The sequence below is a fragment of the Malaclemys terrapin genome, chromosome 12 (genome assembly GCF_027887155.1).
Source record: "Malaclemys terrapin pileata isolate rMalTer1 chromosome 12, rMalTer1.hap1, whole genome shotgun sequence".
In the NCBI taxonomy this organism is placed as follows: Eukaryota; Metazoa; Chordata; order Testudines; family Emydidae; genus Malaclemys; species Malaclemys terrapin.
This window is the reverse complement of record NC_071516.1, coordinates 11,822,106-11,839,108: the sequence shown is the minus strand read 5'-3', so window position 1 is coordinate 11,839,108 and position 17,003 is coordinate 11,822,106. Positions and strand designations below refer to the sequence as shown.

The window sequence follows — 17,003 nt, the reverse complement described above, 5'->3', positions numbered from 1 at the left end:
GGTGGTTGGGTCTTGCCCAGCACTTACCCCACAGTGGTGGCTCCTATGCTGTGGGGCTGGCCTGACTTGGCTCTCCACCTCAAGCATTGCAATCTCCAGGGTTGCAACGTCACACTGGTTTGCCCCTACCAGCCTGACTGGATAAAATGAGAGTCGAGTTGTGACCTGGCTCAGGGGGTTGCAGTACCACTCACTGAAATTTGGCCTACCCGGATGTCTGTCATCATAACATCTGGGCCAAACCTGAGTGGTGCTGGCACTCCAGAGGTTGCAGTGCCTGGAGCAGGGAGACGAGCCCAGCCAGCCCTCTGGGACAGGAGCCATAGGAACTGCCATGCGACTCCCTGAAACATTCTGGCAACCCGAATTTGAGTCCCGACCCACAGGTTGAGAAACTTGGCTTTAGGCAAGAGAGGGCTGCTACAATAAGGAGCTTTGAAGGGTATGAGGAACCCTCACTACTTGAGATATCAGAAACTATACTTCCACATATCACTACTATTGTAGGCTTTTACCTTGAACATCTGGATCATCCATGTGCTCCTGCAAGCTTTCCAGCACTTTTTTTATTTCACTACTGGCAACACAGTTATTACACATAGCTTTTGACATAGAGCAACCTTCTTCATGCTTCTCAGTCTTGGACTGAAGCAGCTCCAAATCCTGGCTTATATCAGGGAGTGGAGGGCGCCAGTACAGGAAAGTATTAAAAATATCCTCAGCAGACTGGAACCTTGAGTTCACTCCCTGGCAATTGCTCACGTGACAGTCTTTAATGCCTTCTATCACACAAGCAGTGGTATTGTCGTTCTGGGACAATCTGGTAAGAGCCTCTCCAGGACCACCACAACTATTTGAACTTCCTTTCAGTAGGTCTGTCCTTGGGCTTTCAACACGGATCAAGGGGTTGGCTTCTGCTGAAGTCCCTTCAGTTGACGATTCCGATTTAATTTCTATTGGTTGTTCTAAACTGAGAACAGAGACATAGCATTAGGAAAACAAAAGGTACAGACCCTAGAACAGCACTTTCCAGTTAAAAAGACACACACTCCAGATAAGGCAGCAAGAGCAATTACAATAGGTGGAGCTATTCTACTGGAGGACAAATCCTGCCTTAGAACTACTTGTTTCACCTCTAGTTTCAATACATTTTCCCCCTCCTCTCTTCCCTTCCCCTCCAAGAAATTACTGGTGAAACATTAAAGTAGCTAGATTAAATCATGTGGCAATTCATCAGACCTATGTAGCCCACATTTTAAACCATTATTGAAACTACACCTACATTAAAAATAAGACCTTTGGTAGTCACGTATATTAAACACAAGATATATCAACTAAAGACTTAACTGAAAGACTGTGGAGGAAAAAATATTTTGTCAGTTTTCCTCTCCCTTTTCACACCTCAACCATAGCTTTACCTGGAGGATACAATGTTCGTACTGGCAGATGTGATGTTTGCATTGTTGCCTGCTTGGCAGGAACTGGAAGTCAAATCCTGTGCTGATGGTCGGATACTGAGGGTCCCATCCTCCCGAATATAAAGGCCAGCACTAGAAGGGTTTGCGAAGGTAGAAATAAATGGGCCTAGAGACTGAAAAGCAGCTTGGCGAACCTGGCACAGTACAAAAATAAAGATGTGACATATGTTGTAGCCATGCTGCCTTTTGGTAAATTGTTAATAATGAAATATGGCTCAAATTTAGCTCTTACTATATTACAAGGTTATACTTAGCTATTATCTAAGCTTTTCAAAGTATGCTATTAAACCAGTCCTGGCTTCATTTAATACATTTTACTACTAGAGTTTATCAGGAACAAGCAAGACATCAGAGTAAGGGGATTCAAGAGGCAAAATGTGCGTTAGTAAATATAGTTCATCTGACTTATTTAACTTTTCACTACATGATTCAAGTGAAATCATAATTGTTTCACAGACATGGTCCAAAAGCCCCATGCACCCAGTATCATGACAATGAAAATACAGTGTTTAATGTAATCGCCATTATGACATTTTAAAAGAAAATTTAAAGCACCATCCCCAAGTTTGACGGACCAAAATTTAGAAGGCCCAGAATGACACCCACCTTCTAAGCATGACATTTTACATTTCTAAAGTGAACATGGAAACCAAAAAGAGCAGAAGACCACAAACCTAACATACCCAGCTTTCAGTCTTTGGTGGCGACTGTACATGGTGCCCATGTAATTGGATTTTAATCTGTCCTCTAATTATATTAGCACTACATTTTACAGGGTGTGCATGAAGAAAGCATATGCGTGTTGCATCCATGCTGCCCTCAGTGTCCTCCATTTGAGGGACCAAGACTGAGAATTACCATGTGTGCCTATACAGAAGACCTACCTTTGCTATTAAGCCACTGGTTTGGCCACTTAAAAGTCCTTGTAATTGAAAAAGGTAGCTTGCATACATTAATGTCTTTTAGGTCAGAGGTACCTCACCACCTACTTACCCATCTGCAGGGGTCACTGATGAGATTGATAAAGAGAGGGGACAGTTTGCTTCTGCGAACTTCTGGAGAAGTGGTGTAAGACACAGCCATAAAGCATTCAGCACAAGCTTTTCGCATTCCCCACACACTATCAGAGCAGAGTTCAAAAAACTTTGGAATCTGTCAAAAATGAATGAAACTATAGCTAATCAAACAGGTATTGAAGCTGCAGTACGAGATACCACTTTCGGTTGGTTTAATTACTTGGAAAAAAGTAGTTAGTAGTAGTTTGTGTGCAATGGGTGAAAAAGGATGCGAAAGTAGTGACTGAGAAGAAAAATAATTATAATTATATTAATTATTGAAGAATTAAAATTTCCTCCCCCATTCATCTCAGTTGTGTCTTGCTTTCATTTAAATTAAGCGGAGGGCATAGGGAAAATTAGTAATAGGCTTTCTTTTCTGCAAGCATATCTTGATATAAGGATAACTTATTAAGCATGGGAAACTAATTCTTTCTAGTCTGGGGAGGGTGGCGGGATGGGGACAGAAAAATCAGATCACTTTAAAAATACTTTTTTTTTTTTTTTTTTAAGCACAGTTGAAAGCACAAAAGTATGTTGGAGGTGAGGGATAAAACTGTTAACTTGAAAAATACACAGTCTTCCTATTCAGTACCAGACCAGCTCCTCATTTGGAAACACTGCCACAGGAACATTCCACCACCACCTCCTCCCACCCTTTGTTTTTTTCCTCTCTCACACAAGTTTCTGGGATTTTATTTAAAAAGTCTAGCAAAGGGAAAATAGCCAGCTACTCGCAGAAGAAAGTAATCTGTTTTAATTAGACTTTTGCAAACACCTCGGTGTTTCTGTTAAAATGCTATTTTATACCTATCTGTACAGCAATCACACTCAAATCAAAATTGATTTTTCCTTGCCTTTTGCTAAAAGCAATAGACAGAATATTAGTGGCACAAACTGTGGTGTTTTACCAGGACTCTCACTTGCAATAAGTACAGCTAGTTCCTGTCCTGCCCTGACACCTAAAAACTACTCACTATTACCTAAAGAAAAGTGAATATTGTACGTTAATTCTACTGTTTGTGTGCGTCTTTTATACAACATCAGGATGAGAAAGAAAATAAACATTTAAAATATAATAAATTGTAATGTAAAACTACAAAAGTTGCCAGGACACTTATGAATAGGTATAAAACATGAAAGTACTTTAACTCAATTTTTTACCATTGTTTAGATTTCAAGTTGATTGTTTCCTGATAATTTAATAAATTCACTGAAAAGAACCCTCCCTTCTTGCATAAACAGTGTTTTAAAAAATAAATTGAAATGTCTTTTTTAAAAAACAAACTTTTGCCACCAATGGCGACTAAACCAGCGAAGCAGGTTTAAATTCAAGGAAGAGTTATCCAGAAGTTTGTTCTTTTGTCTCAAAGAAAACTAAATGGTATTATCGGTAATTTCCTTGTTAAACATTGCAGTTGTAAAAGCAGATATGAAAGCTCAAGCAAAATACAAATCGTTTTGTGTATCTCTAAATTTTACATACCAAAAATCTCTCTGTGGCTTCTTGTCCAACTGCATTACAAATATCACCAAAGCTAGCTGCACAAACCTAAAAAAAAAAAAACACACACACATAACAATAAAAGTTATGGGTAAACTCCTGGCCCCACTGAAATGAATTAGAGTTTTGCTACTGACTGGAGTCAAGAATTTTACCCCTTATTGTTCACTCCTAAGCATCAAATTTGGACTCAGTAGTTTGCATGTCTTTTACAATACAAATCCTATTGACAAATTTAAATCCTGTAAATGCTAAGGCCTCAGTCCTGGACAAGAGATTCATTAGGGCAGCTCCCTGTGGTACATACACAGCGCCGTTGAAAACAATAACACCCCTAGGTTGGACCTCTGCATCAGTGAGGAGTCTCATCAACTTTAATGGACTCTGAATGGACTGCAGGGGTTCGCCACCTGAATATTTTAAAGAGGTTGCCAAAAATGGAGCAGAAGAAAAATGTGTGCAGGTCAGTACTTAAGTGTATTATAATATATGGAGATATACCTACCTCATAGAACTAGAAGGGACCTTGAAAGGTCATTGAGTCCAGCCCCCTGCCTTCACTAGCAGGACCAAGTACTGATTTTTGCCCCAGATCCCTAAATGGCCCCCTCAATGATTGAACTCATAACCCTGGGTTTAGCAGGCCAATGCTCAAACCACTGACAAAACTATCTTCACTATGGCCCTGAGTGGCTTAATTTCAAACACACACTTACACGTTTTGCTGAATCAAGGCCTATATTTGGCTCAAGCCAGGGGCGTAGGTACGTCACTTTCATGAGCATTATATTTTAAACATAGAACACGCAAATCAGACAAATAAGGAAATTCCTTTACATTGAAAAAGGAGAATCAAAGGCACTGCTAAAGTCTGAAATCATATTACTATCAATACTATGCTTAAAGATAATTTGATGTAGATGTTAAAAATACTGTAGAATGTACTTGAAGTGTTTCAGGTTTGAAACAAGTCATACCAACCTTACGGACTTGGAAAAGTTTCCCATCACCACACAGCTCGCAGAAACGGGGAAGTAGCATACGTTCAACAATAGTTTTGCTCAGCATAGAAGCCATTTTACAAATTATCTATAACACAGAAGAGGGAGAAAAAACATTAATGCAATAGTCACCAAGCATTTTTAGTTCAAGTTTTCTTTCTAAAAAGAAGAGTTCTGAAAGCAAAAGGCAAACTATTACTTTAAAATACAACTATTGTATGAGTTAAATTGACATTGTTTTTGCTTGCCAGTAGTTATTAAAACTACAAAATCCACTGACATCATACTATTAAGCATACCATTTCTGTATTAGAGGATTGAGGTTTTTTTTTTTTTTTTATTGCATAGGATGAGTTACAGAAATCAACAATTTATACATGGTTTCCAGGATTCTCAAACTATTTCATAGTGTGGATTACACTTAAATATTTGTGACAGCAGTGTTGGGGGACTATACCAGGACTGAGGCCCCGCTGTGGTAGGTGCTGTCCAAAACCACAATCCTGAAAACATTGTAGCACATGCTTAACTTTAAGAATGCATGTAGTCTCCTTGGCTTGAATTAGCCAGCTCAGGTGTTTAAAGTTAGGCATGTGCACAGCTCTTTGCAGGACCAGGGCCTAAACTGAAGACAAAAAACAAGTGAGTTTGACCAACCACAGGACAGACAAAGGGTAGGAAGGACAATGGAAACAATGATTAAGACAACATGGTTATATAGGTTAGCTAGTGCACAACTCGATAGAATTCAGGTTCAGTTAGCTGTTAGTTTATAAACTTCAGCTTAAAAAAACCCTCATTAATTCAAGCTTCCGTGTGAAGTTGTCAATTTCAAAGGTCACCACAAACCATGTTACCTGTAGCATTTAATTACTTTAGCCATATACACTCTTTCAGCTGTCTTTTCACTACAGTGCATGAGGAGTCCCAAATTTGTGACTCCAGAGAGAGGAAGGGCTTACTGGCTTCCACATGCCTTTCCACTGATAAGGTCAGTGTCCCACAGAGCCAGGAATCGCATACGGACACAAATATTATTGACTCAATAGAACTCTACATTTTATTTTAATATTTCAGAAAATATATAATTTCTACCTCCATAAAAACAAGTACCGCTCCCAAGAATATTTCATCTTTGTGATAGAATGCCAAATAAAAACCAAGGAAGAATACCGTACAATCCCACTTTTTAAATGGAACTGTCAGTCCTTCAAACAGACATCTGGTATTCAGATGTCACCCTGAGCAATAACCAACTTCCAGACAAGGAAGGGGAATCTAGCTGGTAAAGCTATTTTAGAGGTCAAGTGTCAGAGGTCCCTCCCGAACCCAAATCTGATTTCTTCTAAGTGAACAGAATCTGTTTTTTCATCAAGACACTTAAGACTTTAATCATCATTCATACTCTCTGTAAAGTTAACAAGAACCAGGGTAGAAATCTGAAGACTTCAGAAAGAGATCATTGGAGGAAATTATGACCTTTGCATCTATTTAAGGGATGCTGCCAAGTGTTTTAATTTTATTTGCTCTCCGTTTCTAACAATCTTTTAGCACCTTGAAAATATAAACTCTGATCTTTTCCCAAATATGGAGAACATTGATTTTTCCCTATGAATTTAATTGCACTTGTAATTAACATAGGTTTTGTTGCTTGCTTGTTTGTGCATCAACATTGTGATGTCAGCACTACTCTGGGATTGTAGATTAACTGATACTGCAGTCAGAGGAAGGGGCACACGTTTATAACAGAGTTCTTATTAGAGCATTACATACCAAGAACTTTAATAGTAATTCATCACAAAAGGATATTTTTTCTGTATATAGTTTCCTTAAACAGACAGTTAAGCCAACTACATTATAATTTTAATATAGGTAATTTTGTCTCTTTAAGAATATGTCCATAAAGCAATGGGGGGGGGGGACTGCAGCATGTACACCTCTATCCAGATATAACACGACTCGATAGAACACGAATTCGGATATAATGCGGTAAAGCAGTGCTCTGGGGAGGGGGGGGGGGTCTGCACACTCCGGTGGATCAAAGCAAGTTCGATATAACGCGGTTTCACCTATAACACGGTAAGATTTTTTGGCTCCCGAGGACAGCGTTATATCAGGGTACAGGTGTATGTCCATACTCTAGCCAGCTTTAATCTAATTAGCTTGGATACCAACTGCAGTGAAGCTTCAAGAGCACAGGCTGTACAAGCCCACCTGGGACCCTGGGTATGTATTCAGGCAACTAGTCCATGCCAAAGCCTGTTCTGCCACAGCTTTACTACTATTGGTACCTGAGCTAGCTAAATTCAAGTTAGCTCGGTTACATCTATATGTGATGGAATAACACCTCCAAGTGCAGTGTAGACACACCATCAGGCTACGTCTATACTACGAGTTAGGGTGAAATTCCCCTGCTCACTTACACATACTCACACTAGCTCTCATCAAGCTAATGTGAGTACAAATAGCAGTGTGGCCAAAGTAGCACAAGTAGTGGCAGCTGTAGCATGGCTTAGCTGTGCTGAGTACATACCACTGGTTTCAGGTGGGTTTGTACTCTGCAGGCTAAGTCGTGCCTCCACTGCTGCTACGCATGCTACCGTGGCTATACTGCTATGAGCTACTGTATGTGTACGCAAGCCGGAAGATAACTCCCCTAGTCCATAGTGTAGATGTAGCCTCACAGTGTCTCAACTGAAATTGTTTGTCAACACCATAATGATGCCTATTCTTGAAAATTACTTAGGAAAATAAGATTTGGAAAGTCTGACTAACTGTCTGACTGAAAGCTATATAAGGTGGGTGTAACAACATTTACAAGCAGAATAAAAAAAAAGATTTTTCCAAGAAGAGTTATTATAAATAACAGTTTCAAAAGCAGGGGAGTCCAAAGGATTCCTCAAACACTTCACTGATGCAGGGCTCAGAATTTTCTTCTGTCTGACCACATGTACTAGGCCCAGAAAATGTACTAGTTGAAAAGTTATTTGAATTGGTTCACAAAGTGCTTCTATCTTTGGCAGACCGAAAAACCTTACTGTGACATTGTTCTCATTACCATCTTGCTTTCTTCACCACTTCAACTTTAGCTGGTGATCTCTTATGAACTAGATAAGTTTCCTTACAAGAGATCCAAATTAATGTTTAAGAGCCCAACCCTGCTCCCATCCAAGTTAATGGCACAACTTGCATTGATGACAGTGATGCAAGTTTGGGGTCACAAGGGGCCCAATACAACAAGTTACTAATGACCACATCAATTCAAGCCTCAATGGCTTACCATATTTAAAGCTGGCATTCCAAGCTTAGAGAGGATTTTAACACTGGTTTCTAACTTCTCAAAATAATGGCCAATACCATCTTGCATCTCCGTGTTAATCATAATTCTAAGTTTTTTTCATTAAATCAGGCTTTAATTCTATTCCAGAAGGTTTACAAAAGAGGACCTTGATCAACTCATATTCCTTGATCTAGAAATGTTTTACCAGCACTGGCTGAGGCTGGAAGACAGCAAATTCCAGAACTCAAGTTAGGCCTTGGCTACACTCGGGAATTCACAGCGCTGCCGTGCGCGAGCGTAGTCGCGCCGCCAGCACTGCGAGAGAGCTCTCGCAGCGCTGTATGTACTCCACCTCTCCGAGGGGAGTAGCTTGCAGCACTGCGAGCGAGCGTGCGGCGCTGCAGGCTCGGATTACACTGGTGCTTTACAGTGCTCGGGGGGGGGGGGAAGGGGGGGGCTGTTTTCACACCCCTGAGCGCAGCAAGTTGCAGCGCTGTACAGCGCCAGTGTAGCCAAGGCCTGAGTTTAATTTTCATTCGCTAGTTTTGTTGTGTTTTTTTAGGGTGTGTGTGTGTGTGTGTCTGTCTGTTTAAATCTCACATGCAGACATGCATATTGAGACACTGGAAAGGGGCTGGGAAACTGGTCAGTCCTTTACAGAAAGATCACTTGTAATGGGACAACTGAGAAATACAGGCAGAATTAAAACTAATCTTCCAGTTAACTAGTTTACTTAATTAGCAAGTTAGAAGTTTGAATACAAAGTCCATCTCCCAGATCCTTGCACTGACCAATGTATACACCAATTAAAAAAAAAAAAAAAAAAAAAGTATCCAAATAGGGGATACAATTTTAAAACAAAAAAATCTTTTTCACTGCCACTTACATTCACTGCTTCCACTTTGTACTCATCGTCACTGTCTGGAGCAGAGAGGTCCAACAGAATTGGACACACCTTATTTTCAATATCATTTTGAGCAAGGAGTTCTTGTTCTAGCAGTATCAGCAGTGCTTCCTGACTTGCTTTTCTAACCTAGTAACATGCAAAAGAAAAGATTAAAAAAAATACACTGTAAATGCAGTATTTTATGAGAACCATAAAAGTAAAGTCAATATCGGTTTTCACGGAATGGAGTGCAAAAAGTCAAGAAAACAGTGAAAAGCTCATAACTTTTAATAAAACTAAGATATTCTTAGTAACAAACATAAAACCTTGAGGATTTTAAGGGGACTTTTAACCCAACTTTGGGTACTAGCTTCCTGGTTGGAACATTGAACTGGGACTCAGGAGACCTGGATTCTATTCCTGACTCTATCATTGACCTGCTGAGTGACCTTCGGAAAGTCATTTCCAATCTCTCTGTCTCAGTTCCTCCATCTGTAAAATGGGAATGATACAGACGGCCTTTGTAAAGTGCTATATAAGATCTAAGTATTATTAGCACTAATAGAAATTAATGTACAACTCCTCCGTATTGTGAAAGGTCCACATGCCATACTGAATTAACTATACAACTTTTACAGTCTGAGATTTCCTACCTGGTTGTTAGGGTCTGTGAGGTATCTCACTACAATGGGCATAAGGTAGTCAGAAAATGCCGTTGGGAAGTTTGGTCGACTTTCTTGCAGAAAAATGGCAATGGGAGGTATTTGTTCCATCAGTTCTGTCCGTACAGTAGGCTCTGGCAGCATAGAGAAAGTCAAAATGGCTTTAGTAAGTTTAAAGTTAGAACCAGATACTTTCAATAAATAGCATTTCCTCTTGTGAAACTATGAAAAGCCACACAAAAAAAAGAAAAATCCTGTTTTTAGAAATGTCACCCTTTAGAATATCTGTGTTTAAAGGTCAGCTGAGAAATCAAACGGTCTCAAATATAACCTCCCATCAGCCCAAAAGACTTAGAGCCATATTTTTAAACAAATGGATAGCTATCTTCCTTGAGAATCTTGCCCTTTTCATGCATTATAACTAATTTCCTTACAGCTTCTGGGTACTAGTACCTCATTTATCTATGAGCCAATGCATGCAGATGGAGCTAATGGTCTAAAAGAAAAGGAATGCACACATTTTTCACACCGTTTTCCTGTGTGCACTGAATATTTTTCATCTTTTGAAAAGTATCCTTGTTTCTTTTAAACGAGTCTGTCATAAAAAACATATCATATAATTACTAATAAGGTAGAGATATGTATTTTAAAGCTATTTCTCCCTTGAAATGATCTTCATTGCAATTAACATTTTCCAATTGTTTTTAAGACAGACTCGTTTAAAAGAAACAAGCAGAAAAATATCATAGAAACAAAACTTTAAACAGTTAACTAGTTCAGGCGTAAAACCCAGCACACTATAACCCAAAGAAAGCAATCACTTACAGAAGTTGTCATATTAAATATACATAAATAATATGTGACCAAAAAACATTCCCAAAACCATATGTTAATGCATATGTTAAACCAACCCCGCCCAAACATCAGGAAATTCAAATACAAAATTCTTCAATCCATGTTAACTTGCCCACAATAATATACACAGTACGAGCAAAGTGTGGGTGCGCTTTTGGGGGCATCTGGGGGGGGGGGGGTTACATATATTTTTACCCTAACTACTCTTAGTAAGTAGAGAAATGTTTTGGGAAATAACTTTTTTCAATTCTGGGTGCCTAAAGTTAAGCACCCAGATTTATTCTTAGGCACCTACATTAAGTGGCCTGGTTTTTAGAGGTCCTGACAACCTGCTGCTCCCTGCTGAGTTCAATGGAATTTGTAAGTATTCATCGCTAATTTAAATGAAGGAATATCGTTTTGGAACAGGATTTTCAAAGGAACCTAAGGGAGTCACACACCCAACTCCCATAGAATTTTAATGGGATCTGGGTTCCTAACTCTCTTAGTACCTTGGCTTAAGTCTTTATGTTTGTACTTTCTCTATGTACAGACTTTGCCTTCTGATTTTTTTAAGTCAGGAGCTGACTTTAAGACAGAGCCCATAGAGAAATAAGCAAAAACACAGAAGCTGGTGTTCCAGTCTCTATGGCTCCCATATGGCAAAGCCATTAACCGTTTCCAGAGAAGAATTGTCCAGTGACTAGAACACTGGATTACGGGAAATCTTGGTTCAAGTCCCTGCTATGCCCAAGCCTTCCTGTGTGACCTTGGCCAAGTCACTTAGCTTCTTTAGGTCTTAGTTCCCCATGTGCAAGATGGTGATAAACAGCCCTTCTTTACCTCTGGGATGTTATGGGATAAATACATTAAAGATTGTGAGATAGTTAAACTCTACAGTAATGGGTGTCATATAAGATACATGAGGTATATTAAGCAAGTGTGTTTTGCTCAATCTACCCTGTGCTTTAACACATTCACATTCCTTCTTCCTCTTCCTCTTCAGAGCCAGATGGATCAAAGATATACTCCAGAATGAGTATGATTTCTAAACTAAGAGACGAGAAGAGTTCATTGATACACCTGGCTGCTAAGTGTTGCATGTGGAGCTGCTGCCAGAAGCCACATCCTTCAGTCACTAACAGATGTCACACGACTCCAAAGAGAGCGTATATCACATATACAAAGGTAGAGTGGAGAGCTGAATAAAAAGTAGGTCAAAAGGTGTTCACAGTACATAGACCTGTCCCTCCTGCTCAATGAACCCTTACACAGTATTTGTCAACCCAAACCAAGCAGTAGTAAGTCAGTGAAATACTAAATAAGGAGTTTTAAAAAATTAAGAAATTGAATCTCAAACCTGCATCTTCGGACAGTCTGACCACTATCTCCATTACCGTCAAGAAATCTTCTTCATTATTACTGAAATCTCGAAAGACATCAAGTAGACCTCTGGCAATAATCTGTCTGTGAAGGGACAACATAATGTGCACTTTAACATCCTGCTGACAGCTTTGGGGAGAGGTGGGGGGGGGAAAAGGGGCAGGGGAGAATATCATAAAAATGCAGGGCTGGAAGGGATCTCAAAAGGTCATCTAGTCCAGTCCCCTGCACTGAGGTAGGACTATTATTTATAGACTATCCCTGACAGACATTTGTCTAACCTGTTCTTAAAAATCATCAATGATGATGATTACACAACTTCCCTTGGAAACCTATTTCAGCACTTAACTATCTTATAGTTAGCAAGTTTTTCCTAATAGATCTAACTACCTACACTGGGAGAACAATTGATTACCATCCTCTTTATAATAGCCCTTAACATATTTGAAGACTTATCGGGTCCTCCCTCAGTCTTCTTTTCTCTAAATGTACCCAGTTTGCTTTAGCCTTTCCTCATAGATCAGGTTTTCTAAATCTTTTAGCATTTCTGTTGCTCTCTTCTGGACTCTCCCAAATTTGATCACATCTTTCTTCAAGCGTGGTGCCCAAAACTGGACACAATACTTGAGCTGAGGCCACCAGTGCCAAATAGAGTAGGACAATTACCTCTTGTGGTCATACATATGCCCCAGAATGGTAGTAGCTTTTGCAAAAAAGCATCATATTGTTGTCTCATATTCACTCTGTGGTCCACTATAACTCCCAGATCCTTTTCAGCAGTGCTTCCCCCTAGCCAGTTATTCCCAACTTTATATTTGTACATTTGATTTTTCCTTCCTAAGTGCAGCATTTTGCACCTTAAAATGATGGCCAATCTTCTTTTTAAATGTTCAGGCATACAGAACAGGTACACAGTATGGCTACATCCCAAACCAAATGTAGAACTGTGGGATATAGATGTCCTGTTAAGGTGACCAAAACTGAAAATTGGGCCCTTGTAGAAATTATGTACAACAAAAATTCTGTTTCTACTACAATAAAACCTATAATAAATATGCATTTAAAAATGCACAAGAGGTATGGTAACATAATATTTTATTCTTCATTTAGAAGTCATAAGAAGATTCAGAATAAAATAAAAAATATTAACATAATGGCTAGAAAACAATGGGGAGTAAAATAACAATGCAGAAATGTCTTTAAGAATATTAGTCTAATTGTCACGTCCTTACCGATTAAATATATTCTCACTAAAAGCATATTTTTCCAAACGAGCAAGCGGAGTCAAGTTATCCTGTCCCGGAATGTCCAAGAATGCAGTTATCCTCATGCTATCACAATCTGGTCCATAGTCTTCAAATCCAACTTTAAAAACAATCAAACAAACGTGTCAGTAAGAGAAGAAATCACAGTATTAAATATATCTCCTTGGCAGAATCCCTTTTAGAAATATTCTGCATAACAGAGCCACCTATCAGTACAGTGCTTAAAATTGCTCAGATAGAATCCAACTTCACTTAGAGAGGTCAATGGCCACACCCCCATGCACTTCAACAACTAAGCTTTTAAGGATGAATCCAGAAGTGAAGTCAGTCTGATTGAAGTAAATGGGAATTTTAACAATGACTGCAAAAGTCACGATTTGTCCCTTATACGTAATATAGGTTGAGATTTCCAAAGCCACTTAGACACATATTTCCCACTGCAATTAATGAGAGCTGTGCATCTAACTCCTATTGATGGCTCCGAAAGTCTCAGCCCTACCTGGTTTATATTTGGAAAATGCAAAACTCCTTCATGTAAGTGACGTTCCTTCTTAAGGCTTAGTCTACACTATAAAGTTTTGCCAAAATAGCTATGTCAGCTAGGAGTGGGGGGAAATCATACACACCCAACCAACGTAGCTATGTCAGCAAAATCCCAGGTGTATACTCAAAGATAGAACAAAGGAATGCTTTTGAATACTATGGCCTGGTCTACACTACGAGTTTAGGTCGAATTTAGCAGCATTAAATCGAATTAAGCCTGGACACGTCCACATGACGAAGCCCTTTTTTTCGACTTAAAGGGCCCTTTAAACCGGTTTCTTTACTCCACCTCCGACGAGGGGATTAGCGATAAAAATCGGCCTTTGTGGGTCGGATTTGGGGTAGTGTGGACAGAATTCAACGTTATTGGCCTCCGGGAGCTATCCCACAGTGCTTCATTGTGACGGCTCTGGACAGCACTCTCAACTCAGATGCACTGACCAGGTAGACAAGCAAAGCCCCGCAAACTTTTGAATTTCATTTCCTGTTTGCCCAGCGTGGAGAGCACAGGTGACCACGCAGAGCTCATCATCACAGGTAACCATGATGGAGTCCCAGGATTGCAAAAGAGCTCCTGCATGGACAGAACAGGAGGTACGGGATCTGCTTGCCATATGGGGAGATGAATCAGTGCTAGCTGAACTCCATAGCAGCAAATGAAATGGCAAAATATTAGAAAAAGTCTCAAAGGCCATGAGGTGCCCGTTCCTGCTCGGCTGAACAGAAATGTTCCTCGCTGTTAGCCACACGGTAGGGGGGAGAGGTGAAGTGATCATCTCAGAGAATTGGGTGTGTGTGTGTGTGGGGGGGGGGGGGTAGTTGGGTTTGTGCTGCATGTTAACCCGGAAACCGCAGCCCCTCCTTTTACATTGCAAACCCATTTTAAATGGCCAACCCAACAGGTGCTTGGTATGGGAAACAAGGGCGCTACTGTTTGAAACCATTCCCACATGTTAAGAAGGTTAAAAAAGCCAAAAGACTGTGGCTTACCATGGCTGCCTGCAAGCCAAAATCTGTTGCCTGGCACTGCGTGAGTGATCTCTCACACCAAACCGGCAGGCCCTCCATATAAGAGGAAAAATGCGACCTTGTAACGAAAGCACATGTGCTGTGTAATGTGAACAGCAAAATGTAACATGAAAGAGTGTACCCACTGTTCTCTAAAATGTGTCTTTTTAACCACCTCTCCCTTCTCCTCCACCAGCTGCAAATGTTTCTCCTTCACAGAGGCTAGTGAAGATTAGAAGGAGAAAACGGCGGATTCGGGATGATATGTTCTCGGAGCTCCAGATGTCCTCCCACGCTGACAGAGCACAGCAGAATGCATGGAGGCAGTCAATGTCAGAGTGCAAAAAAGCACAATATGAATGAGAGAAAAGGTGGCGGGCTGAATCGCGGGATGAACAGAGCAAGTGGCGGGCTGAAGAGGATAGGTGGCGTCAGCTTGCTGACAGAAGGCAAGAGTCGATGCTCCGGCTGCTGGAGCATCAAACTGAAATGCTCCAGCGTATGGTTGAGCTGCAGGAAAGGCAGCAGGAGCAGAGACCGCCGCTACAGCCCCTGTGTAACCAACAGCCCTCCTCCCCAAGTTCCATAGCCTCCTCACCCAGACGCCCAAAAACGCGGTGGGGGGGCCTCCGGCCACCCAGTCACTCCACTCCAGATGATTGCCCGAGCATCAGAAGGCTGGCCTTCAATAAGTGTTAAAGTTTTAAACTGCAGTGTGTCCTTTTCCTTCCCTCCTCCCGCACCCCTCCCGGACTACCTTGGCAGTTATCCCCCTAGTTGTGTGATGAATTAATAAAGAATGCATGAATGTGAAGTAACAATGACTTTATTGCCTCTGCAAGCGGTGCTCGAAGGGGGGAGGGGAGGGTGGTTAGTTTACAGGGAAGTAGAGTGAACCGGGGAGGGAGGGGGGAGGAGTAGAGGGTTAATCTAGGAGAAACAAACAGAAGTTTCACACCGTAGCCCGGCCAGTCACAAAATTAGTTTTCAAAGCTTCTCTGATGCGCACCGCACCCTGCTGTACTCTTCTAACCGCCCTGGTGTCTGACTGCGTGTAATCAGCAGCCAGGCAATTTGCCTCAACCTCCCATCCCGCGATAAATGTCTCCCCCCTTACTCTCACAGATATTGTGGAGCACACAGCAAGCAGCAATAACAACTGGAATATTGGCTTCGCTGAGGTCTAGCCGAGTCAGTAAACTGCGCAAGCGCGTTTTTAAACGTCCAAATGCACATTCCACCACCATTGGGCACTTGCTCAGCCTATAGTTGAATAGGTCCTGACTACTGTCCAGGCTGCCTGTGTACGGCTTCATGAGCCATGGCATTAAGGGGTAGGCTGGGTCCCCAAGGATGACGATAGGCATTCAACATCCCCAACGGTTATTTTCTGGTCCGGGAAGAAAGTCTTGCTTCCTCCAGCTTTTGAAACAGACCAGAGTTCCTGAAGACTCGAGCATCATGTACCTTTCCCGGCCATCCCACGTTGATGTTGGTGAAACGTCCCTTGTGATCCACCAGGGCTTGCAGCAGCATTGAAAAGTACCCCTTGCGGTTTATGTACTCGGTGGCTTGGTGCTCCGGTGACAAGATAGGGATATGGGTTCCGTCTATCACCCCAACACAGTTTGGGAATCCCATTGCAGCAAAGCTATCCACTATGACCTGCACGTTTCTCAGAGTCACTACCCTTGGTATCAGCAGGTCTTTGATTGCGTTGGCTACTTGGATCACAGCAGCCCCCACAGTAGATTTGCCCACTCCAAATTGATTCCCGACTGACTGGTAGCTGTCTGGCGTTGCAAGCTTCCACAGGGCTATCGCCACTCGCTTCTCAACTGTGAGGGCTGCTCTCATCCTGGTATTCTGGCGCTTCAGGGCAGGGGAAAGCAAGTCACAAAGTTCCATGAAAGTGCCCTTACGCATGCGAAAGTTTCGCAGCCACTGGGAATCGTCCCACACCTGCAACACGATGTGGTCCCTCCAGTCTGTGCTTGTTTCCCGGGTCCAGAATTGGCGTTCCACGCCATGAACTTGGGCCAGTAACACCATGATTTGCACATTGCTGGGGCCTGTACTTTGTGAGAGGTCTATGTCCATGTCA

At 41.3% G+C, this 17,003-nt stretch overlaps 1 protein-coding gene across 3 annotated transcripts in view; it reads right to left on the bottom strand.

Annotated features, from left to right (window-relative positions):
- Positions 1 to 17,003, bottom strand: part of LOC128847126 (serine/threonine-protein phosphatase 4 regulatory subunit 1-like) — a 45,099-nt gene that overhangs the window by 16,763 nt on the left and 11,333 nt on the right. For all 3 annotated transcript variants that reach the window (XM_054046465.1, XM_054046467.1, XM_054046466.1), the window contains 9 exons: positions 13,316 to 13,448; positions 12,061 to 12,167; positions 9,858 to 10,000; positions 9,205 to 9,351; positions 5,019 to 5,126; positions 4,020 to 4,085; positions 2,472 to 2,630; positions 1,419 to 1,612; positions 516 to 970 (listed from right to left, as the gene is read on the bottom strand). In XM_054046465.1, the coding sequence (XP_053902440.1) occupies positions 516 to 970; positions 1,419 to 1,612; positions 2,472 to 2,630; positions 4,020 to 4,085; positions 5,019 to 5,126; positions 9,205 to 9,351; positions 9,858 to 10,000; positions 12,061 to 12,167; positions 13,316 to 13,448 (1,512 nt within the window). The remainder of the gene's footprint in view (positions 1 to 515; positions 971 to 1,418; positions 1,613 to 2,471; positions 2,631 to 4,019; positions 4,086 to 5,018; positions 5,127 to 9,204; positions 9,352 to 9,857; positions 10,001 to 12,060; positions 12,168 to 13,315; positions 13,449 to 17,003) is intronic.